Source organism: Alligator mississippiensis, chromosome 5 (genome assembly GCF_030867095.1).
Source record: "Alligator mississippiensis isolate rAllMis1 chromosome 5, rAllMis1, whole genome shotgun sequence".
NCBI lineage: Eukaryota > Metazoa > Chordata > Crocodylia > Alligatoridae > Alligator > Alligator mississippiensis.
In genome coordinates this window covers 17,588,728-17,614,744 of record NC_081828.1, presented here as the reverse complement: position 1 = coordinate 17,614,744, position 26,017 = coordinate 17,588,728, and the positions used below count along the sequence as shown (strand labels likewise).

At 39.4% G+C, this 26,017-nt stretch overlaps 1 protein-coding gene and 1 long non-coding RNA gene across 6 annotated transcripts in view; one reads left to right on the top strand and one right to left on the bottom strand.

Moving 5' to 3' along the window:
* PDE4B (phosphodiesterase 4B) overlaps nt 1–26,017 on the bottom strand; it is a 402,270-nt gene that overhangs the window by 49,204 nt on the left and 327,049 nt on the right. For 4 of the 5 annotated variants that reach the window (XM_059727915.1, XM_059727917.1, XM_019489119.2 and 1 more), the window contains 4 exons: nt 22,944–23,138; nt 19,190–19,226; nt 18,937–19,007; nt 16,215–16,264 (listed from right to left, as the gene is read on the bottom strand). In XM_059727915.1, coding sequence (XP_059583898.1) covers nt 16,215–16,264; nt 18,937–19,007; nt 19,190–19,226; nt 22,944–23,138 — 353 coding nt within the window. Of the gene's footprint in view, nt 1–5,414; nt 5,648–16,214; nt 16,265–18,936; nt 19,008–19,189; nt 19,227–22,943; nt 23,139–26,017 lie in introns of those variants that run through there. The other variant, XM_014593872.3, reaches the window with a different exon arrangement.
* LOC132250747 (uncharacterized) lies at nt 1,660–22,869 on the top strand. Its single transcript, XR_009462336.1, has 2 exons — nt 1,660–1,787; nt 17,926–22,869. It is a non-coding gene; the product is annotated as an uncharacterized LOC132250747 (long non-coding RNA).

The window sequence follows — 26,017 nt, the reverse complement described above, 5'->3', positions numbered from 1 at the left end:
TGGGATGGTTGACACACTGGATTTATAACATTTTCAGCTTTTGCAGGCTTCATGTAAGTGACCTCCAAACTCAATTTCAAAATTAGGGTCCTTCAAAAGGACCCAAACTTTCATGCAGATAAGCACCACACCCAGGATTAACTGCTGGCAAGATCGAGCACATAGCTCTTGTGTGGTGATATATGCTCTGAGCTATCATGCCAATCACTGAAAGTATATTTAATTACAAAATATCACAGATGTTTTCATAGCTAAATGTGATTTCTTGAAAGCATTACATTTGAAGACAGAAGATTTTAAAAAAGATTTAGTTTGGAATTTTAATCTGTTTTCTTAGAATAGAGGACTCTCTGTACACAAGTTGTAAGGAAGGGTACTTTACTGATTCACCTGATTTGAACTTCTTGTTCTTATGTAGCTTTTTCAAATAAACTACTATGAATATTGTCTTGTGGTTGAAATCCAGAGGTGTAGTTACTTACGGTCGTAACAGGCAATCAGGTATAATGTAGATTTCTGGGATGGTGTTTTCACATATTTGATTTTTCAGTGATATTCTGAGCAATCCACAACAACTCATCTAGTGAGCTGTAGCAACTAGGATTCTAGTAGTATGCATATTGCTCACTGTATGCAACAATACTACAGAAATACAGCAGAAATTGAGGCAGCGATATTCAGGAAAGCACAACAAATAAAAAAAGTATATTTGAATGAAAAGGAATGAGCTTCCAGGTTTGATATGTGAGAAAAATATCTTGCAGGTTAAGCTATATTTCTAACATCACTATGCTATAAATTTATTGTCCTATTTGAAATAGATCTCTTTATTCATTTTTGTTGTACACTACAGCTCTAAACCTTTACAGAAGATGTGTCCCTTGTTTGCTCTTTTAAAAAAAAGCAATATCAGAAAATAGGGCTAAATTCTTCATTGGATTATTCATTGTTATTAATCTGTCTCACTCAATGATCGTGGTTTAATGGATGTGATTGTGACCCATTATCATTTATGTTTGCTTATGTGTATGCAAGGGCTTTGCAAGGGAATTTTTAAAATCACAGAATAACAGAAAAGGTGGGGCACAAAAGGATGATGATAATTTGCACAGTTTTCAATATTCCAAGTTAATCCCTTCATATACTGATCTCTTTACCTACTTCTGTGCAGCAGCTAGTTGGTATTATTTTTTATACAGTAGAATCATGTGCTAGCATCTAGAATGTAACTAGAATACCTGTTGCCCCCCAGCCTAAATACACTTACATCCATGAGCCAGGTACATTCAGCAAGAATGAAGTAAGTAACTTGTTAATTAATTAGTCACTAGGGGATCATTTACCATGGGCTTTTATTAAAAAGCATACTTAAGGAGGAAGGAAAATTGGTAATATATAGAAATACCAGACAAGCACACATTACTGCTGACTTTTATGTACTTCTTACATCTAAATAGTTGCTAACTGCCAGGTGATTAAACCTGGAGGTTTGAATTCTGTATTGATGCTGTCCTCAACACTATGAGCTTAATCCTTGTTCTGGCTGTTGCTCCTGAGTTAGTATAAAACACCCAGAAAGCTGCCTTGAAGATGCAGCTGAGGCTTATCCATGACACAAGAAGTGCCGGGGGGCATACTGCTGGTGTAGGCCTGCTGGATTGCTGCAGTCAGCATAACTGAGAGAAGCTTTGGGCTTGAAGGTCCTGAAACACAGACACTCAACTCCCACGGGTAACAATCAACTTGAAAAATGAGCACGGTTGTTGTCTTCCCTGCGCCAATCTCAGGTAAAATATCATAAATGGATGGAACTGAAATATTGATAGAGTCAATGCCCACTGTAGGATGTTTGCAGTGTTGCTCTTTATATTATTTAAAAGAATAGCTAAACACCTTATTTAGCAATTTTTTATGTTGTCACAGGAAATCTCAGACTTTAAATTGCACGTGGTTTTCCTTCACAGTAAGAGACTTTTTGCCAACATACAAAGCTGACTATACTCAATGGTTTTCCTAAGGTAGTCTCAGAATGCAAGATTACTAGTGTATGATGGTCTCCTCTTTTATTTGTTTCCAATGTAATATCTAGGTGCTGGTTCTTCAGCTTTGCCACCTAGATAGTGCTGATTAACTATAACTAGTTGAAAATGTTTAGAAGCTGCAGAGTGCCATGTAAAGCTGAAAACCTGCTAAAAGTCTGCTTCATTTAACCAATGAGAGTGTAGGGAAATATCCACTCCAAATGTTGGAATTAGGATGGAGACCTGACATACACTTTTGGCAAGGTTTGGATATGGACCATGAGGCATTAAGTATTTATGCTGCAAAACAGGATTACTCTAGTTAAAGCTGGAAACTTCTATCTAGATTTCTCTCGTGAAGTTCTTTCTGTGACAGGGAAAAAGAAAAAAAAATATCCATAAATGCCAGCATTTAATGTGTGCTATTATTAAAAGTGATCTATTTGCTAATGCCTCATCTTATTCTGAATATTTTCTTACTTAAAATTTTTCCCTCATTGGATCAACTTAACTGGACACATTGAATTAAGTTTTGGGATATCTCCAGGGGAACACACGGTTGTACAACTTGCTTTCAGGTATAGTGCAAAAACTCCTCTAGAGGAGGTAACCTGCATTGTGGACAACATTAATTCTGAAGCATAACATTTTCGGTTACTTTGTATAAGATAACTGAAAAAAAAGGACGTGGATAAGGGCAGGAAACCGAAAGCTTTATAAACACCTCAACAGTACTACTACACTTTTTCAAAGAAACCCATTAAAAGTATAGGTGCTAGCCTTATGATCATGAATTACTGTGTAGTTGTCAATGCCAAAATAGGCCCAAGGTGAAATGTGGTTTAAGTATTTTTTATATTAGTGCTAAGATAGTAAGAACCTTCCAAAAAAACACTGCCCGAGATAAAATCATATACTCCACCACTGTGGTCAGTCAAGCCAGGACCAGCTCATAGAGGGGGTGGCTGGAAGGGTACTCTCTATGAGGGACTGGGGACATGGGAACTTGCTCTTTCCTTGATCTGAAGTAGTCTGCATTTAGTATTTATGGCTGGCTACAAAAGTACCTGTTTGAGAGAAGTTTTGGAGGGGGAAAAGGAGCTTTTTGTTGGTCATTGTCTGATTTCCTGTTTAAAATCATTATTTTTCATGCTGAGCTCATAGTATTAATTTTGTATTAGAGCACAATAACAGGGACTTGTTACTTTAGTTTATGTTCTTACTTAAGTGTAAAATAAATACAGAAATAGATTGTGGCATAGCACAATAGTTTTCTGAACCACTGGCTGGGACTCCCACAGCATGACCAGGACACAAATAAATATTAAATAAAAATGTTCAACAGTGTCCAATCCTGCCCTTACTTCAGTCAACAATACAAGTTTTGTGCCCCTGGGCTCAGCAAATACACACCGTGGTACATGTCATGATGTGGCATCCACATGCAACATTTGTGTTCTGTTTTATACCCTACAGTTATTAGTGGATCCTGTAAAGACGGGGCAGACACATTATTTATAACGTCTTCAAGAATTAAAATATATTTTATAAGAACTTTTTTACATTTCTAAATGAATCAGCTAACTATATTACTTAATACATATTGCTTTTATAAATTTCTAGATATTTCTAATGAAGCTTATAAACTTAGGAATCTTACACAAACTCTTGCTAATAAACAGTAAGTCATTATTAACCATGACTTTTATAAGGGGAGATAACAAAACCAGAATCCTAAGTGCCCTTAGGGCTAACTTATCATCTGTAAACACAAGAAGCTATGTTAAGGTAAAATGTATGGTCAGCTATTAAGTTTAACATGTCTTTAACAGTAGTACAATGGCATATTACATTTATTGCCAAACAATTCATTTCATATCACGAGGTGATGATAAAATAATGATAATTAAATATTAGGTAACTGGAACAGTGATAGCACTTAATTCATAATTCTTTTGTCAACTATTTTGGGGCTTTCACAATTAATCAAAAATACAGTTTACAATAGCTGGAATTTTAACAAATAAATAGGGAACCAAAGCAAATTACCAATGTCTTTCAATTAAATCTACTGTATATACCGAAAATATGTAATAATCATTTGGTCTTTATAACAGTTATCATGAAACAACAAACATTTTCTGTGAAGGATTTAAATACTGTGGGTGGCCAGCAATCTATGGAAGGCAATGGCAAAACTCCTATTCACTTCAGTGGGGCCAGGATTTCACCCTCTGGTTCTAGCCCAGCACTACTTACTAAGGCAGCTTTCCACTGACCCTGATAAGCTTGAGTAAAGTCTGTGGGACTTTTGCTGATTAAGGACTGAAAGTTTTGGCCCATGACAGAAAGTCAAAATACAACATTAGATTTAATTACATTTTTAAATTAAAGCAACTTACATTTGGAGTCAGATCTTGCCAGACAACAACATTGACTTTGGTACTATACAAGGCCACTCAGGCTGCTGGTTCTTGGATTAGTGCTGCACAATACACTGTGAAAGACTTATTACTGATACTCAGATTCAGCCTTTCACACTCCCAGTGCAGGCTCTGACTGGGACACAGCCTTGCGACAAGTGAGCTCAACCAAGTGGGAGGAAGAAGAAACTTAGACCATTCGGCAGTGACGCCTATAGCTGCTGTTGAAGTAAGTTGATGGGCTCTGTTAGGAGTCCATTTCACTTCTCATCAGCTGGAAAATCATCATGACATGGAGTTTGAAGCAAAAAGGACAACGAGAGAGCCTGTATTCATCACTAACACGCACATGAGATATTTGCCTCCACTTATATGCTTTTAAAATCTTGATATTAGCTTTTCTCTTTCTTTTGCTGCAGTTCAGGTTTATATCTGTCAGGACAATAAGGACTGGATTAAGTACATTAATTGGCTATGCTATGCGTAGTCCTTGCCTTCCCTGACAGCAATTACCATTGTTCTGTGCATCATGTGGACGTACAAATTTCATTAAATCAAGAACTGACCATGATGCAAGTTCTAATGTCTCTATACATTTTTTAACTAGCCCAAAATACGTTTTTCCATACGCAGTCTATACAAAAACCGTGTAAGGTTTCACCCACAAAGTCAAAGAAGTGACACCTGGAGAGTATGTCACTAGGAACCTTGCACACCTCCATGTTTCCCACACTGCAGAACATAGTGCAAGCTTCAAACAGTGGATTTGCACCTGGCTACAAGATTCAGTGAGCAATTAGCCAACAGAAGAAGAAACCAACCTTTTCAGACCTGAAGATTAGCCTATTTTTTTGCTTTATTTAGCATGAAGCTAAGCAGCAATGTGGCACTTACCAGGAAGTGCCAGGCTGAAGAAAATGGTGGCTCAGTTCCCAAAGATGCTCATTAATGATTTTTGTTTGTAACATACCTGGTTATCTTGGCAAAGGGAAGGTACTTCCTCCAGCTGTCTGAGGATGCCATCTTTTAGCTTCTTAATATTTCAGCTCAATGTCTCTTTTTTAAAGCCCTTGTTTGACCATCAGATCCATTGCTGATAACATTCAAGCTGTATACCTTGGAATTGTGCCTGCAGAGAGGGTAGGGGCAGCTCTAAGATGTAAGTATCTCCCTGGTTAACATAATGAATGAATCTGTCAGTCAGGAGGGAAAGAGCCTACCCCTCGTAAGAAATATAGACAGGCTTCTTGACCACGCTTGGGGAGTCCCTCTGACATCATTGACGGTTGCCCAATTGCCATAGATGGTAGTTGGACTTGAAGGAATGACAGATGGCCTGATGGGAGCAGCATGCGTAGAATGCCTCATGTGACACTTCACAGGTGTGGCTGAGGGGGAAACAGTTTTTATCGGTTGCTATGGAATCATGATTAGCTAGTAGGTCTTCAGAGGCTGTCAGGGGCCTGCTGAGGAGAAATGAAGGCTATTTTTTAAATAGATGTCATGAAATCAATCCTTGAAGAACTTCTGGAGTCAAAGGCTAAAAAGGTTTGCTTGAATATCTTGTGTTACTCGATATACAAATAAATCTAGCTGTAAGACGTAAAATGGGTGTCACTTTTCAGCTGTAGTTGATCACAAGAAAATTTAGTCTCATTTAGAATTGTTTATGTACATAGTAACGGAGCAACAGTATCTTAGTAAATGCAACAATTTTTTTCCGCGTAAACGAAGTAAATGAAATTAACAAAACAGCATTGCGAAGCCCCGTGACTCCAGAAGAAACTTTTCCCTTATTCTCTCCGTTTGCTAAACGAAAACCCAATGTTCTTCTTTTAAAACGTGTCTGCCTCTAGGTCTTTGGCACAGGGTTACTGAAGGGAGGGCCGGCAATCTATTTAATGACTGCATTGACGTCAATAGCATAACTGAAATACTTACTAAGATGCATGATTCCAACTTTCAGGGGGTGTGTGTTTCTAGCCAGCATGAATATGTGAAATGGATTTCTTTTGGGAGCGAACTACTCTTTTTAAGAGCAGCAGACAAAAGCTAGGATGTTACCAGAGGCTTTTGAAGGTTACTCAGTCAGTTTCTTTCTTCATGCAGAACAACTTTTAAAGTTTACTGGGCACACAGTGAACAAATATTTAATTCCTGTCAACAGCAGAACTAGTTTACCCTCTCAGCATTTTAGACTTTACCCAATCATAAGAATTATTCATACAAAGTAGGCTGTTTACTTGCCAAAGATAAACCATTAAGCTGTTTTATGTAATCTTTTAAAAATATAATCATATATAAAAACAAATGCTGTATTATTTTCAGAGAATTCTTTAGGTTGGAAATTACTCTTAAATAGACACAGAACTTATTACTTTTGTAGCTGAACTGATTTTATTATGCATAATTAGTTACTTAGGAGGCAAATGCTTGGATACAGTGGACAGAATTCGCTTACTAGAATTGCCAGGTACTGTGTTTGCTTGACTTGCATAAGATCTTTCAAAATCAAAGGACTAAATCTTTAGTCCTTACCCTGGCAAAACTCACCCATATCAACTCACTGAAATGCATGTGCAGGGCGCATCTACACATGCACGTTGATGTGCATTCAACTTCTTCAGTGTGCACTAACGCATCACAAAAACCCATGCTCTTTGGCTAATGTGCATTAAGATAGGCTCATGTGTATTTTCCTTGTACCTCACAATGGAGGTACTAGATTTAATGCACATTACCTAATGCACATTAATGAACGTGTAGATACGTCCATAGAATTTCACACCAAATGTTTTATTGTCCACATACAAAGCCATACTCTGCTTCTAGAGTAGCATAAGTCTGGAATCACAGAGCTGGCTTCAAATGAAACTACTTTAAATTTATAGCGCTGTGTATTCAAGAGCTTGTTTTGATCCTCTGAAAAAACTTGAGCGTGATTCCTATAAAAAATTGGATTGTGTTCAGTACAAATGAAAGTATCATGCAGTCATTCGTTTATCTTTCATCCAAATGTTTATGTATGAGTCTGGGTAGATTTTACACCCACATCAAAAATGAAAGCTTACAAGTTTTGTGTTCATGTGAAGGCATGTGAAAAGTGCAGATAAACGTGCAGATGTACAGGAATGCTGAGGCTAAGGAACAGGCAGGGAGAAATACCAATCTTTCACTCCCACTCCTAGAGTGGCATTTTAACAAAGCTTTAATCCTGTGAGCCCTGAAAAGCCTATGTGATATATCACAAAATGCTACCCCCCCAAAGCCTCATGCTGCAAAATGAGAGGCAGATATATTGCTAGGTGTATAATTACATTGTTTGGAAATACAATAATTAATCAGTCCTGAAAACATTTAGGGGGCAGAAGGCTTCTTGCTGTTGGGAAAACTTGCCATAGCTTCAGGAGATGCACAGCTTTGTTTGACCCTTACAATTATGTTGTGTTCCTATGAGCCATGGGTAACATTTTTAATTGCAATATTCTATAAAAGAAATAACCATAGGGAAATTGTTCAGATTATTCAGTGAGACCCTGATCTTTCAGCTCAAATATTACAACATCCTTTCTCTGCTGCCCATGCTTCAGAGCAGTTAGCTTTCTACTTATTATTTACAGCATTCCATAGGTACATGCTCCCCTTTGCAAACACACAGTGCCAAGTACCTGCCACAGGAAGCTTAACCTGATTCAGTGCAACATGAAGTATATGAAGATCAGGCGGTAATGGAGAAGAACTTGATACCGGCAAGCTAAACAATAGGCAGAGATTCCGAGAAAAGAATTGAAGGGAGGGGGAGCTTTTCTATTTTTAGGGTGTGGCGTAGAAAAAAAGATTAAAGCAGAGTTTGGGATTAAGACAGAAAGGGAGGAGAAAGTATTGGGAGGAATACAGGAGGTGCCATAAAACAAACAGAAATATAGGTGAGAGAGGAGTTGTGCCAAGTTTTGAAAAGGAGAGTGAAGAACTCAGATTTAGTCTGGAAACCAGTGAAGGGATTTGAGCCAGCAGGAGTCATAGGGGTAAATATGATGTTGGATTTAAGTGGAAGATACAGAAGATTTGATGACCAAAAATTGGAAGTGACAATAGTGGAGGCATGGGATAACCAATCATGACCTAAGATTTTCTTAACTGTATCAAAAAGGTAGTATAAGAACTACAAAATTCAGTAATGAGAGCCTAGGAAAAAGGGGTCAGAATGAAAAAAGAAGACACTGATGAATTCTTTGCATCCAAGGTAGTAAAAGAAAAGAAGAGATTCATCTCTTTTTGTCAAGGGAGAGATCATTAGCAGCTTTCTGGGTTTAATCTCCCTAGATAAAGAGAAAGAAAGATAAAATTGGAGACCAGAGACTAGTTGGACAAAGTAAAGCTATACTGAACTAAATGAGAAGCTGAGGGGAAGGGGCAACAGGGTGAGCTAGTAGACCTTACACCATGGCTCTGGCTTTTTCCCTCCCCTTTGGGAAGTAGAAAAAAGGAGACCTCAGGACATAACTAATACAACCTGCATTTCCCTGACCATGGGAATTGTGATTATGCCTGATCTATGCTAAAGAGATACAAAGGGTGAAAGCTCTTTACCTTCCCTCTACTCATGTACGCCAATTCTCAATGGCCAGTGATCAAAAAAGAAATCAATTGTCATTTTCTTTTTAAGGGAAAAGAACTCTTTTTCTCACATTTTATAGATGCAAAACCTTTTCTCTTTCCCTGTATTTGCTTCAGTATTCAGAAAACTCACCATTGGCTCCCTAAGACTCGTACCCCAGCTCACCCAATGAATGTGATGGGGTATCGAACCCCAAGTTCTCTCCATTTGGACCAGTTTTCTTCTCAATTACCTTGGTGCAATTGATAAGAAAATAGAGCAGAGAATCTGATCCTTTGAAGATATGTCCCTCTCTTTATTCATTTCAAATGGAAAAGATACACTATAACCTAGACAAACTACACCAGAAAATGAGGTAGTTTTAACACTGGAAATTAAGAAAAAATTGTAAAAAGTGAGTAGTACAGACTAAGTAGTGGTCACATTCACTAGTTTCTACATCACTGCAGTATGCAGATGGGTTGTGCTTGGATTGATAGATATTATATAAAAGGTCTACTGTCTTTATATATTTTAATTCTATGGAGTAATTTTGAAAAATGAACCAATGAAAACTTCAGTTTTATCACAGCTATAAATACTCTTGCATATATACCATTTCAGGTTGTTTTATTTAATTTATAAAAATAATTTATTTGTTCCTGTCACCTCCATAAAGGGGAATCTGCCAGATTTACTTAAATTGATACCAAGATCAAAATATATAGGAAGTTGGGAAAAAGAACACATAGTCCTCTTCCTTGTATGACTTTTTTTTTTAAGTTTGAAATTTACCATCAGAAGGCAGTATTTTGTCTTTTGAAAAGTCTCATGAAAAACTTTTTATGCTTTAAGGAAAATAAAGGACAAACATTTTAAAAAGCATAATTTATGCTGTAATGCCTCTGGTTCCATGTTTGGCCAAAATCATCACTGGGGAAACTCTTTGGAAACTGAGAGGAATGAACATGGCCCTTTGTTTTAAACAATTGCCAAATCCTGTAATGGTCTCATTTTAACTGACATATCTTACTTCCAGTGCAAATGCTGAAAGTAATTGGTCTTACCTTCTAGAGTATTTAGGCTAGTTTGCTTTAAACCCCAAGTTCTGTACTTTTTGTAAACTGATATAAATCACACGGGTAGTAACAAATAAAAGGAGACATACATACGAAGTTTATACTGAGGCAGTTAATCATGTTCAATCAATAAGTCCAAGTATGACAACTGCAGACTTCAAATAACAACTAACCATATTGATTTATATATCTTGGGAATAAGCCCTTTTGATTGAACACCACATTCTTTGATCTACAGGGATGCAACACAGGCTAACTACTGGGAAAACATGTTACAGTTTCCTTCTCTGAAATATTCAGAAGTATTTGGTGTCCCTTTATACTTAAAAGCCATTGAACGTTTGTTTCTAGTGTCCAGGGAGAGGATAATCTTCTCCCTTTTGTATCAGTCCAAACAGGGGGATGATATAGATGCGATTGGGATGATTTATGATCTGTACTTAATTTCAGGGAGGTTATATAGGGAAAAAAATGGCTGGCCCAAACTCCTCAGGCTCACCTGAGATGTTCTAAGTTAGACTGAGTACGGATTGAGAGAACATAATTCAGAGAACATAACTAGATGTAGTAAGATGGTTGAGCCTGTGGCAATAAGAATCGGCATTATACTGGAATGTCACAGGATGGGAAAGAACTAAGTGGAGCCTGGACCTTGTGGAAAGAATGCTTCTGACCTTAGCATAGGATCAAAGAAACTGAAGTAAAGAGGTGACTGTAAAATGGTCAAAGAGATGCATGGAGGGAGGTTAGAGGGAGACTCTAAGGCTGCTTATACACATGCTTCATGGTGGGGAGGGGTTAATTACAGTGACTCTTGGATAGCCACTCTAATTAAAACACTGCAATGTCATCTGTATTAAGCACCTGCACATTTAAAAATGGACCTGGGATGCTTTATCTACATCTCATTCAGTGAGGTGTAAATAACCCCCCCAAGGCTATTGTAAAATGCACAGGGGCTTAAAACACATGATGCTGCAGTGAGGCTGAAGCATTCTAATGAGTATGCTGATGAGCACATGTATAGGCATGTACTTTATTTAATTTGGGTGATGATCGGATAGTACAATGTGGAATGAACAACAAAAGGGATATTACAAGTTCATCTGCCTTAGAGTTACAAGCTACTCTGCCCTTCTTTATACACAAAAGCAAATTAAAGATTACAGAACATGTTTACATGCCTGGTCAGCCTGTTTGACAAATCATGACTATTTATGTCTCTAGAGACTTAAAGTTTAGATGTATGAGTCTACTCTCATTGTCAGAGAATGACTCTTTCCTCAAGGTACAAAGTCCATTTGAGTCTGAGTTCTTGGTAAAAAGTTTAATGTTGTTTCCCTATTGAAGAGTGTTGACCTAAGTACTTACCTCATCTGGAGTCAGTCTTTACTTCACAGAGAAGGATTCACTTCTCTCCCCCACCACACGTATAGCTCTATGCCTTGTAAATTAACATATGCTTTTTGACTTCTGAAGGTTTATCTGTCAAATGTTGACAGCCATCTTTCTGTGTAGCAGTGCTGCTGTCTTTTTCATCATGTCACTACTGAGTCCTTCTGATGCTATCAATGTAGACATTGTCAATATATAAACATCATGAGTAGGGGACCTGATATTTTATATCAGTCAAAAAACCCTACCTGAGTCTGGAGACTAAAGCTTGCAGGAGTTGAACAGAATTACTGTACTTGAGTTAAGTCTTTGACAAAAGTCACCTGAAATTTAATTTCCCTAAGGCCCTTTGCATCCTGCTGCATGGTAGATGGCACTTGTGGATCTCTTACCTGGGGTAGGTAATCACACTATTTCCTCTTTGGATCTCAAAACATTTCTTATAGCTACCTGCAAAGCTTAGAAGTTATCTGAATTCTACTAGGATGTACTTAACATTTTCTTTGAGCACCTCAACCAAAACCAGTTAAAGTTTGTTGGCAGATTCCCACTGACTGCAACAATCATTAGTCTGGACTCTGCTTTTTTGAATTTCATGAAATATCTAAAATGAGGAACCGTATCCTTATAGCACTATAATAAATTCCACATACTGGTAATACCTGCACTGTCACCTAAATCCAGCACTTTTTATCTTCAAATCACTGAGAAGATACGAAGACATGCTCATATGTCTAATATAGGTAACCTGAATGAAGATAGAGGTAATCACCAACTCCAGGCTTTCAAAGATCATGAGAGACCCTCAAAAGTAATGAAAAAATGGCTTAAAAATAATAAATGTTAGTTTCTTTTTATTTGCCTTCAGTTTTTTTGAGGGTTAGCATCCTGTTTTCAAAACTTTCTTCACAACCACAATAGGTAGAAATGTACATTTTTTTAAAGAGGGAAGCTCAGATTCTAATCTAATCATATGACCCCAGGAGCAGAGGCTTTCAGAAACACATACGTATCATGAGATTCAAGCTAAGATTCCAATGATTTCTCCAGAAATATAGAAATGTCTTATAGAATTTAATACAAGCAAAACATAGAAATATTCCAAATATGATAGCCTTCTCTAAATACCTTTGTTACTGGATTGAGCAGGTGGTATAAAAAAGCGATAAAAGGTTTTCATTGTTTTCTAAATGCTACAGAACTTCTCCCATCAGGGATGCCAAGACGGAAGTCCTACTAAAACAACATTTCTCAGGTAAAAAATAGTGGACTGAGTTGTGTTAATCCCCTCTGATGGCTGCTCACATGACAGAGAATGAATGGGAAGGTGTTTAAGACAACATTATGCAGTATCCAGATCACATCAAAGACTTCCATGTGCCATTATCAATTTTTTTGAGTAACATAATATGAATGTTTTCAGTATAATAAATACTGCTATATACAGAGTATGTACCACAGTAGGAAAAAAAGCAAATGCCAATGGTGGCCGTTAATTCACTCTTCAAAGCATCACATGTATTATGAAAATCAGCCGCTCCTTGCCCGCACTATAACAAAATCTTATGAAGGAATATTGTTCAAATCTATACCTGCTCATCTGTAGAAAATGAAGCTTAGTATAGTGTAAGCAAAGCCACCCCTGCCCTTGAGGCAAATCATGCAGGTAGTTAGAGGTGGTGGAAAACAACCAACCTGAGCAGAAACAAACAGTGCCCCCCCCTGTGCCTCCCAGGCCCCTTCCTTTGGAGTGTTTTGTCACCCACTGGTTTGCAAACCACAGGGGTTGGGAGGCATGGCCAACCCTTTTGAGGCTTCTCTTTGCTTACCCTGTTGTCACAGAGTATCCATCTACCTCCATGTCCCACCTACCTCCAAAACCAGCACAGACTCTGACAAGGCAGATGCTAAGCCACTGGCTGGAAACCCCTTGCTCGTTGTAGTCCGAGGTTTGGAAAGACAGTGTGTGCTGAACCCTGATCAGCAGGCTCCATCTGGAGGCTCAGCTAAGTATTACTCTCCCCCCATAACGAAGTGAACCCAATTCCAGAGACATCCTGCCTTGGTCTCTGAAGGGAAAGAGAAATGTTCTTTGTACATATGGGGACAGTGACAAGCAAGTCTGAGAGTGATGCAGTGCAGGGTAAAGCGTGGTATCATCTGAGGAGGCAAAAAAATAAAGCAGGAATTGATGGAGAAGACTAGAGAGAGCAGAGAGAGAGACGGCACCCTCTCTCCCTCCACACACAACACGAACTGGACAGGGGAAAACAATAGGACTGAAAACACCTCAGTAGAAAAAATACGCACTACTAAGTACCGACATTCAAAAAGCCCAAGCCTGAATCAGTTCAATCTTTGCAGGTTAGTTTAACCTGCATAGATTGCACCAAGAAGCAAGTGAACAGACATTCACTTTTGATTCTGGAAATGCAGGAACATGCTTGCAGTGGCTCAGCCCAGAAGCCGGGGGGTGCGAAAGCAGCCCTCCCTTCCCTTCAGCAGTGGGCCAAAGGCTGGAGGGAAGCTGAGCTGAGGAGGGGGTGTGGCCAGGTCCTGGCAGACCGACTGGGGAGGGGTTTACACCCCCACCCTGGCCTGCGAGGTCCCCAGTTGGGGTGTGCCTAGTGGGGAAGGAGCCCCTGCCAGGCATTTCCTCCTTTTAGTAGCGAACCAGGTGAAATGCCCAACAGGGACTGTTGTGCCCCTGCCTGGCAGACCCCAGGGGGGGATTAAACAACCCTTCCACCTCCCCATTTGCTTCAGGCTGCCACTGGGGCTGGCCATGCCCCCTGCTGCTTGAACAGTGAGTGGGTGGAGGATGCCTGACAGGGGCTTCTCCACCCCTGCCAGGCAGACCGGGCTGTGTCCCCAGCCAGATTTCTCACCCCCACCCCCTTATCAGCCAACCCTCTCTGCTCTGGCTAGAGAACAGAGGGGTGGGGCCAAGCCTGCTCTGCTCAAGCAGGCAGCCCAGCCCAGCCCAGGGCTGCAAAGCATCCTAGGATGCTGGGGGACTGTGACTTAACTTGAACCACGAGGGGTCTGGGACAGAAGTTCCATAAACTGGTTTGACCTAAAGTAGTTAAGTCAGCTACTACATTCAACCAGGTTTATCTTAAATCAGTTTTGGCCATTTTGAAACTGGTTTATGTGCACTGAACTTCTGTTCTGTTAGAGGTTTAAACCAGTGTCTGATCACTTAAACCAGTTTATATATAACTTCTGTTCCTAGCCTAAGGGCCTGTGTCTCCATGGCAAAATGCATTGTTATACAGAGACATCCAAGCTGTCTTGGGCACTGAAGCAGTATAGGCATTGTTAATATGGCACACAGCCAAGGCTAACACCCATGTTAATCCAGGTGGAGTGCCATGCTAACGCAGTTATGCCAAGCCAGCTCAGATCTCTCTGCAAAACCCTACACTTTTCTGTACAGACATGCCCTGAAGAAAATTAATTTGAGAACCAAGCAGGAAGAAGAAAAATATTTGGAGAAAGAGGGTGTATCTACAGAAGTATTTTAATGTGCAGTAGGCTATTTTACTACATATTAAAATGTTATATAAAAAAGCAACATTATGCTAATGCACAGTAAAATAGTTTACTGAACATTAAGCGTCTCTAAAAAAGCATGCAAATGTGCTACTGCATATTAGCTTAGCCTAATGCACATGAATTTAGTACCTCACATTTGGAGGTACTAAATTTAATGAGCATTAGAAAAGGTGCATCAATACATGTGTAGACATTCCCAGAGAGAAGGAAAAAGGGAGCGAGAGCGAGAAGGAAGAACACAAAGAAAAGCATGGTTAGAGAAAGCTGAACACAAAAGTGTTAAATAGCGTTATAACACTTGGGATGGGATAAAAGAGATGGACTGGTGGGGAGGAAAGGAGGAAAAAAAACCCAAATATTTTGCTGCTTACACAGAGCAGCCAAACCCCTTGGGTTAGCCCTGACTGTAATGAAAAAGAAATGAATGAAACACGCTGCTAACCTCAGAACTCCTCCTCTGTAGTAAGAAAGTATGAGTTCACTAATCATGCCTTAGAACAGAAGAAAATGGGACACTAATCTTCTGATACTGATGAATCACTGTGTCCATAAACCAGCCACACAGTGCTTGGAGGTAACTTGGACAATAAGAATGAACTAAATCCATTGACATGTGCTCCCTCAGTAAATAAAAGGTTTTAAAAAAAACCGCATTCCACAACATCTGACTAAAGCTAGTGAGAATCTCAGCCCAGAGAGGTCTTCTGGATTTGAGGTCTTTCACTGTTCAAATGGAAGCAAACTAAAATGAGAGCTCCTCCAAAATATGGTTTTGTTCTGAGCCTGTTTACAGTTTGCAGGACAGGGGCCTTCCAGGCTTTTGTAGGATAGAGATTCTGTAGGATAACACAGCTTCTGCATCCTTGGCAGAGCAAAATCATGGGTTTTTTTTCTTATTGACACATAGAAGGGGAAAATAAAAACAAGAAGATAAAGAGGACAATATTTTGGGCCTGATTTTTCTCCCATTTGTACTGGTTTTACAGGTACAAGAATGATTTGCCCTAATGAAAGAAGAGAATCAGGTTACATTTCTTTTCAACATAAGCAATCAGTTTTTAACAGTACAGTATTTTAAAGTACATAAAGATACAGGTTTTACTTTCAGTGTCTTGGGTAATTATCTACGGTGCACACATACCTTGCAGGCTCACTCTGGAAACTGGTGGCTGACTTGCGGCAGGAGACCTCCTGTGGAGGAATAAAGAATACTCTATATTAATAGGTTTTTATTGCTTCAAATTTATTGTTCATATCATTGCAAAATCTCTCGCTGCCTACACCCACAGTCTGAAATCCCTTTCATGCTTAGTGAGAATCCCAAATGACTTCAAAGTGAAATGAGTGCTTAGTGGATATTTGGCAGCTGCTTCCAATTTAAAGAAAATCTATTCATCTCACATCTTCTGGGCCAGAGTCCATAAATTATGTAAAAACATGTCGTTTCCAAAAGATACAACTACCATTGTCCCTCACATAAAGAGAAACCTGAGGGTCCCTTTGACCCATGGAGCACTCAATTCCAGGTCCCTCTCCTGAAAATGCATTTTCTCCAACTGTTTGGACATAAAGACCTTAAGGTAATCTCAACTGCTACAGCACAGCACAGGGTGACATATATAATATCCAGGCTCATTATTGACACCTTTAGCTGTACCTAGAAGCAAACAGGGAGACAGTGCATTCATTAGAGCACTGTGCAATATGCTTTCTGAAACAGAGCTGCATGGTGTTTTTTTGACAACTCATAAATTTGTCCTCAAAAAAAGTTACAGAGGAAACAAAATCTGTTTGTGAAATCTGGATGAATTCAGCAAACAGTTTTTCTAAAAAAATGAAAGAAAAATATGCCACAAAATGATTTAATTAGCATAAGAATCAAATGTTAAAAAAAAAAATATACACACACACACACACACACACACATATATACCCACACACACACACACGCGTTTTAAATTCTCTTTGCCTGCTTATTTTCTGGCCTCTAGGATTCACATTTCAAGTTTTTCTCCACAACTTAAAGGAGATAAATCTTATTTTTCTAAACTGAAAGTCAAGATTCACTATAAGTCATTTGCCCAGGCAATGAAAGACACTTCGCACAGGCCTACATGGTAGCATAAGTAAAGGTTTTTTTTTCTCAGTGAGAGTAAGAGAAAAGCACTCCGAGAGGGCTGTGCTGAAAAAGCCACTCCAGTGCCCCCTGTTGCTGCTAGAAACCACAGGCAGCCACTTTTTAAAAAAAGAAATAATTTAGGTTCTGCTATGTGTTGTACTATGTTGCTATTGGTTAATGACTGAAGAGTCATCCGTACCTGTACTAGTACCTGGGATTTAAACTGCATGTGTTGGGGAAGTGAATGTACACATTCCCCTCTATTACATCTGGACTCAACAGTGGTAGTACACAGGTTACTCTGCTTGTTCCCTAGGCCTAAGTAAATACAAACAATCAAAAAGCCCAAGGCTGAATCAATTCAATCTTTGCAGGTTAGTCTAAGCCATATAGGTTGAACCAATAAGCAAGTGAAAAGACATTCACTTTTGACTCTGGAAACGCAGCTACATTCCTGCAGTGACCCAAGCCAGAAGCTGGGGGATGCTAGAGCATGCACCATTGCTCAGCTGGACCAGACAGCTTAGACCATCTGGAGGGGACCTGGGACAGAAGTTCAATAAATCAATTCAACTTAAATCAGTTAAGTTTAATACTATATGCATCCAGGTTTATCTTAAACTGGCTTTGACCATTTTGAAAGTGGTTTATGTGCACTGAACTTCTGTTATGTTACAGGTTTGAACTGGTTTCTCATTGCTTTTACCAATGTATGTGTAATTTCTATCCCTAGTCTAGGTGTGCCTGGGCTACCCAGCTCTTGAACCACTTTCCCTCCTTCCTATGGCAGTAGTGGGTTCAACACTACAAGGCTGCTCTTTTCATCTAGGGAAAGGATCCAGCAGCTTCAGGAGCAGTTCTTTCCTTGATCCTCTTCAGCTCATTCACCTGGTCCCAATTCCTATACTCCCTGAGCAAGCAGAAGTGTGTACACACAAAAAAGGTGAAATAAAGGAAAGCCAGCTGATCTGCCTGAAAGGATGCAGAAGACGTGGCCAAGGATGAGATACAATGGAGAGGGAAAAGACTTAATAAAGTTCTGAGGAACTTTCTTTTCAGACCCAAACTTTTGAAGACTTACCTGTTCCAAGCCCTGAACTATTTACATGTTATTCACCTTTCTTTCAAATAGTGTTTGGGGTTTTTTTTTAATTATCCAAATTTTTCAAATCTACTGCCAGTCATTTTCTCACCTGACATTTTCTGGACAATTTTATTTGAAATAAATTACAGTGAAGTTTGCCATCTAGTTGCTAAGCCTTGAAGTACATCACAAATAATGATATGGGCAAGTATTTTCTACATACTAACAGATATTCTCACAATTCAGTCAGTTTTCCAACACTGGATGTCACTTCTGCCAACACAATATTATGTCTCCAAATACTCAAGCCTGTATTTTTGTATATATAGTCAATAACAGGTGCAAATATTATTAGTTAGGTCCATATTATTAGCGGTAATTAAATTTATAATGGAACCAACCAAGAATGGGGTCCAGTTCTGATAAAAGCTGTACAGACCCCAGGTAGAAGACAGCTGGTATCCCAGAAAGATTGTGTCACATTTGAAAAGCTTTTCTTGAAGTTCAGCATATGTACAAAGCTCAGGGACAGGTAATAGGTGAATAAATGTGCCTGCAAAAAAGGAAGCTGAGCTGAATTCAGCCAGAAAATCTGGCACCAAATGTGTGTGTATAATTCATGCACTTGAATGTAAATTTGATTAAAAACCAGAAGCTTACTTGCTTGATGTCCCATGCAAATTAGTCAATAATGTAAAGTTGTTTCTCACACTTCGTAAACTTGCCAGGACCTAAATTAAACAGAAATAAATACTGTATGATTCTTATAAACATGCACTTTTTCAAAGCATGCCTTAACATAGAACAATAGATGCCAATGTACTACCTTTCATTCACACATGTATAAATATATATAGATATTTATACATAAGGTAGTACTATGAGGTAGGCCAAAAGAATATGTGAAATTTACCTGTGCAAAAGGTGTAACAATCAGGTCATCGCCATGTCTGATAAAAAAAAAAAAAAAATTGTAAAACATTTTGCATTTTAAAGAATGCTTGTCAATATTTTAGTGCAGCATAATACGTGTACACGCTCAAACTGTGTGATTTAAACATTCAACAGAATGTAATACTTAAATACACACACAGCAACCTCTTCATCAAGCATTATGCCAGCCTTCGATTTGGTAGTGCAAGTTCTGCCTGTTTCCAAATCAATGCATCAACCAAAGTGGGAGTGCACCCTGTGTACCCAAACACAATACGTACATGTTCAAAATTGGGCAGCCATGTACTCAGTTAACTTGGCTAGGCAAATTTGAAGGTTGGAATGAAAAATTTGCCTTTCACTGCTTATGAGAAAAATATAAATATTTATACCAAATTCGGTTTAAGTTTCAAATTGGAAAAAGAATGTTTTACAATGGAATCTTGTATCATATACCCTCATGACTGAAAACACAAATCTTTAGCACATGTACTTTTTCTTTAACATTATATAAACGGTTGCCCCTAATGGAAAGGCCTCCTAGTCATAGTGTATGTTCACAGACAAAAAAATAACTCAAGCTGGAACAACTACCCAGGTTTTGGTAATACAAGGCAATAAAAGCCAGGAAATTTAAAGTTAAGGCTGCACAGTCATACTGTGATGGAAAGAAAAGCATAACAGTCTCAGTAAAGGTCAGCTTTGAATTTCCTGACTTTTGTTGATTTGTGGTACACTCCTTAATGTTATTTAAACATTGGTTTTCGTCTGTGGTTTTTCATCATGGAAGATTAGAGGATATGTCCTGTGCAAAACTCATTATCTTTACTGTTTGTTTCTGGTAACTATTTATTTTATATGATCAACAACATACATACTGAGGTTTGGGAAAGTGTTGTTTTTGTTCAGTTGAATACTGAACACAAACTATAACATAATAAACCTATGCATGTATATACATACTTTAGTGTGCAGATTGGCATTGACTGATTATACTCACTATCTGTTTTGTCAAATGTTAAGATGCATGGTTTACATGAAACATAGTATTTACATAATTTGGAACTTTTACTGTCTCTTAGATAAATATTTACTAAATGCTAACAGTTGCTATACAGGCTGTCTTTGTAGGCATTTCTCATGTAGTTTGACCATCTTGCTACTGTTTATATTTCAATTCAATGTAAAACATTTATGATTATTATAGTATATAAGAATTTAACACTTTAAAAGAAAAAGTTAAAATTTATGGAGACTAACTTCTATTCTTAATGAATAAATGTATCAATCACGCCTTCAGATGCCTCACTTAGGTTGTAGGTGTACCTGTTACAGATAACAATGAAGATAACCAAAATTCTTACTTTCTGATGTAATGGTGTTTAGATATAATTTTCAGAGCTGAATTTATACCTTCTTACCTGAATTGTTTTAGAAATGTAATTAAAAGACATAATCATTTTCTAATTCGTTGGCTAAAAGTAGTTCCTAAGATCTCCATATTTTTTCCAGTGATACCTGGAAGTACTACCAAGGACTCTTAAAATGTTTATAAAAGTTCAATAAGCTTCAGTTCAAACACTACAGAAATTCTGAGAGACCCTTCATTCTCATTCAAAATGAAAATAGCTTATGTTACCTTTTCCCAATTTTAATGCCAACCCATTTTTAAACACAAGACCATTTAGTATGAAACCACCCTCTATCACAACGGGCAACTAGTGATGCGATACAGATACCATCCATTTAAGGTCAGCAGACTGAATTTGGCCATCAGTAACTGGTACTGGATGGCTGCCTCTTTGGGCAATGAAATGAAGCCATGTCCTACATAAGAATTCTCACCACAAAAAACACCCTTAGGGCTGGTGCTAACTGGTACTACCAGCGGTAGTGTCTGAAATGAGGTTAAGAAATAGCTAGGCTTGAAAAATTAAATAGTCTCCAGTACATGAAATGACAGGAAATGAGCAGAGCAGCATGAGACTAAAGTTACTCCTATTGGCTACATACAGATATTTGGGGAGGTTAGAGTGCATTAAAAATGGCCACCCAATCTAACTTAGTTCACCCAGGTGCAGACCTTAGACTAGTTAGGTGTTTCTCCAAGTAAACTGTACAGAAGTTCAGGAAATGTAGATGGGTCTTAAATGGCTGACCCGCTTTAATTTAAGTGTACCTCTGCGGTAGTTTAACTTAGCTCAGGTTTGGTGAGACTGATTTAAATGAACTTCTGTACAGATCCCAGAGTGGATCCAGGGCTTGGAAAGCCCAGCCTCTGGCCTCCACCCAACGGCTGTGAGCTTTTCCTATCCTCTCCCTGGCATCAGGCTATTTTTAGCCCCCCTCCAGCCTGTCCCCTCAACCCCCAGACAGACAACCCCTCACTGTGAACCAGCAAGCAACCCCCAAGCCTGCCAACCCCCCATCCTGCAAGCTGCTCCTAGTGCCAGTTTTGTTAGTGTTTGTCGATGCCAGGAGCTGAGGAAGTAAGTTGAGATGAGAGAGAGGCAGGAGGGATGGGGGGGTAGGCTGGCTGGGGTGGGGGGGCTTCTTTGACTGGAGCTGGGAGGAGTTGAAGGACTAAAAATAGCTCCCGGTCCCTGGGGGTGAGGAGAGGGTCCCCCACATTTCCCAACCCTCCCCGCCAGACCCTGTGAGCCTCCTGATCCTGCCAAACCCTTCTGAAACCCAACAGCCCCCTATAGACCATGCCTGTCCCCCTAATCCTCCTCAGCTGCCCCAATCCTTCCCAGAGCCTGCTTGCCCCCTGATCCCCGCAACTGCCCCCCTAGCCCTCCCATCCTGGCTTACCTTAGATTGGATGGCAATCTAACCTCTCCCTAACCGAATGTCTGTATGCAGCCATAATTTAGGGCTGATCTAATGTAGTCAAACTGATCTACAGAAAAAAAACAACAACCCTTCAGTTTCGGGCACCTTTCCCCAGAAATGACATCACTTTAAAATGTACCTCAACATTTTTTTCCTCCTCTATACATCTTTAGAAATATTGGTGTCTTTGCCAAGTATAAGGCAGTCAGTTGCTGGGAAAATGTTAGCTACACTGATTTGGTGTCCCTTCTTCATTTAGGAACATGGAAAGGTCTTTCTAATGAGGCCAACTTTGCTGTTTATGCATACCCCCCTAACAAGCAAGCAAGAAAGGCATCGGTAAAACTTTAAAATGTGTATTTTAAAATAAAACTTGCAACTCGTGCAAAAAATGAAAGCTTTAACTAAATTTTGTATTGATCCTGTCTATCAAACTAGCTATCTAGGCTTTATATTCTGTTCTCATCTCTATAAAGTATTGCTAAACAGAACGTAAAAACAAAATATCATATGGAAGATTTTATATATTTTAAATCCAGATAAGTGATTCAGGTAATTAGGTAATAAACAACAGCCAGTCTCATACTGAAAACAAACTGATTTACCTAGAAGTAAATCCTAGAAGTGCCATATTGTCAGACAGTGGTTTAGTATTGATTTGCAAAGCTCTCCTTTTAAGCGAAAGAGAAACGGGAAACATTTTTTTAACAGATTAAAACAGTGAGTCTTGAGGCTGGGTTGTTAATTCCTGATATACCTCAATTTGTATTGTAAAGCCATTTTGTCTCAGGTACTCTACCTTTAGAAAATAAATAATTATTACCACTTGAGTGTGCTGAAAGTTGGCAAAGCATTTGGTCTTATTATCAAGTTGAATGATTTGCTGAGTTGGTACTTACTGTTCACTTGGAAGAGAAGAGTTCCTGGACATAGTCTTTGGTGATAAGTCATAGTCACTGTCCGATCTGTAGAGAAAGGATTCCCTGCGCTGGCTGTGGCCTGGAAAAGTGGTATGCAACACAAGTCCTGATGAAGAGCTGGCCTGGGGGTCCAAAGGACTGCAGCCTGGTGATGGGCCATTTTCCACATCAAAGCTATGAACAAAACACACAATGTCTTACACAGATTTCTTGATACACATTTTCAGAGTATTGTGCAAAACTCTTCGAATTCCCTTACAGATGGCTTTCGCATGGTGTAGTTCTGTCAAGCACAGGAGAGAAAGTGTTATATATGCTTCTGGATGTCATTAGTGGCAACATCTGTCCTGTATTGCACAAGTGGGTTAGAGAAAGGAGAAGGGCAGAGGGATGTTCTGCATCAGTAGGTGTCTCTTTATACTCTGCTTGGTGGCTGCCTCTCTACCTCCAGCATTCCCTCCAGAAATTTTGCTGAGTTTGGACAGGATTTGCCCTGAATTAATGCATTTTCCTTCCAACTTCTCCCTTTACTTTCCATAGTCTGTCCTTTGGTTTCATCTTTGCTGAACCCAGTGTACCCTACCTTCTACTCAACACACACAGCTACTAGATTACTTCATCAGGCTCCGTGGTTTTCCTTAAATCTCTCTCTGTCTTATACCTGACACAGTTACAAACTCAGGACATTTTTACATGCGTTTTGGGATGTGACACCAGGCACTTTAATTAGTGAGCTGTGTGTCATGTGCATCAGCAATCCCACACTGAAAAAATGGAAGTGGGGAGCTTCAGACTAAAGCTCATCGAACATGTTTTATTTCAAACTGCCCTGCCACCATTTTTTTAAGCGTGGGGACACACAGGGACGCTGATACACATTATGCAGAAGGCTGCCGAAGCACATCAATTTCCATACTTCAGCCAACTCAATTAATTGACTAATCAAGTCCGCTCCAATGTGCTGGATTTCAGAGCAGGCAAAACAGCAGGCTCTTCTCACACGTGCTCCATCAGAGCAGGCTCCCCACGCATTTTTGGCGCCCCCAATTACCTGAACCTCAGCAATGGTCCTGACAACACTATTGTCATGAACACCCTATAAATAAATAAGACATACAAGAGACCAAGCTGTAATAAAAAAACCCCTGTGAATTCTTATTTAACAAGAATGGAAAATGAACTGAAGCAAGGCTTTACATAAAACTTTTCATCATGGCAGAAAGCTTACCAATAGGAAATATGCAACAGGAAATTATCACTGAAGTAGCTGGATGCCAATCAACATGCTATTTTGAAGGTACTTATTTGTAAAGAAGTTGGAGAACTACATTATCCATATCCTGGTTCAACTCAGTAACTGCAATCCCCGCTGCAGTCAACCACTGACGTAAAATACTGAATTCATTGAGGATTATGACGGCTCAGCAGTTCTGGATGTCAGCTCATTGATTTAACTGCCTAATTCCAGGCATTCAAGTGTGAAGATTTTGGCCTGTAGTGTCATATGCATTTCATAGCTTAACCATTATGCTGAATGCTTCTCTAGCTCATCAACCTTCACTCTTGGACTGAGTTTTTATTTTATTTTTTTAAGTAAATTTTGTCATGATTTCCATTATACACTCACTTTTGTATGGTTTTATAACTTCGCTGTTCCAACATGTGGTGTAAGTCACTTTGGACATTTTAGTAAGAGACACCCCACAAACTCCAGAAGTTAGCAGTTTGGCCCATTTTGGTTGGGCTTTTGGAACTCATCTGACTGATACAAATACCATGCGTGCTGTGATGTCCAAGCAAAGTCAAATGAAATGAGGATGAATTCAACCTGAATTTCCTTGCTTTTGTTAGGTCTCTGTCAAACCCAGATTTATCTCATAGGCCCAGATTGTATTAATCTTACATACAAATAGTAATACTGAAACCAATGGGCAGTTTTACATGTGCTCTGGGCAGAGCTGACCCGAACAGCGTGCGGGGCCTGGGGCAAACCAGCCCAAGCGGGGCCCCGCTCCTGCTCCAATCCCACGCACCCTGGACCTGAAGCATCGGTTGAGGGGTGGGCATGGTAGCAAGCAGCTGGATGTGAAGGCAGTGGTGGTGGCTCAGAGTCACTCAGCTCCGCAGGGCCCTCCACAGCGTGGGGCCTGGAGCGGTCGCGCCAATTCAACCCCCACTAGGGACAGCCCTGGCTCTGGGGGTGGGGAGGGTGGTGCTTTAATTACAGCGGCTCCAAGAGCCATTCTAATTAAAGTGCCACAGCATCTCGTGTATCAGCATCACTGCACTTCAAAATGGTAGTGGGGGCACTTGTTCAATGAGCTTTACTTCGAGTACTCCTGTTGCCATTTTGAAGTGCGGGGATGCTGATACACGAGATGTGGGAGGCTGCGGGAGCATAATTACTAGGCTCCAGCAGACTTGATTAATCGAGTCTGCTGCACTGTGCTGTAATTACAGCATGTCAGAGCAGCCTCCCCGCTCATGTACAGGCACCCAGCGCGCTGATGAGCAGAGATGAACAATCATGTTACCATTAGTCCAGACCAGTGGTTTTCAACCTCTGATCCAAAGACTATGTCTACGGGGTCCGCAAAAGATGACTACGATCAATCAAAAGTATGTGAATACCCACACTTACAATTCAAAGGGGTCCATACCTTCATTCAAAATTTTTTAGGGTTGCACAAATGAAGAAAGGTTGAAAACCACTGGTCTAGGAGCAGATGAATTTAACTTGTTTTCATTGTTTCCTTTGGCTGCTTTCATGTCCTACAACTTTCTAGGTCAATCTTTTCCTCAAGTTTCATTGAACAATGATTGCAGCAATTTGAATAGACAGCACCTGTCTTCATTAGCAATGAAATAAGCATAAACTTTACAACAAATACTTATAAAAGTTTTGCTGGACCATCTCCTCTCCTATCTGCATTGTACATTACCACATGATATTTAACCATAAAGGTTAACAGCTCATTCTCTTAGAGAAGAACTATGGAGAAAACAGAGATAGAAAGCAGTAATGAGTGCATGTAAATTGGACTAGACAGCAC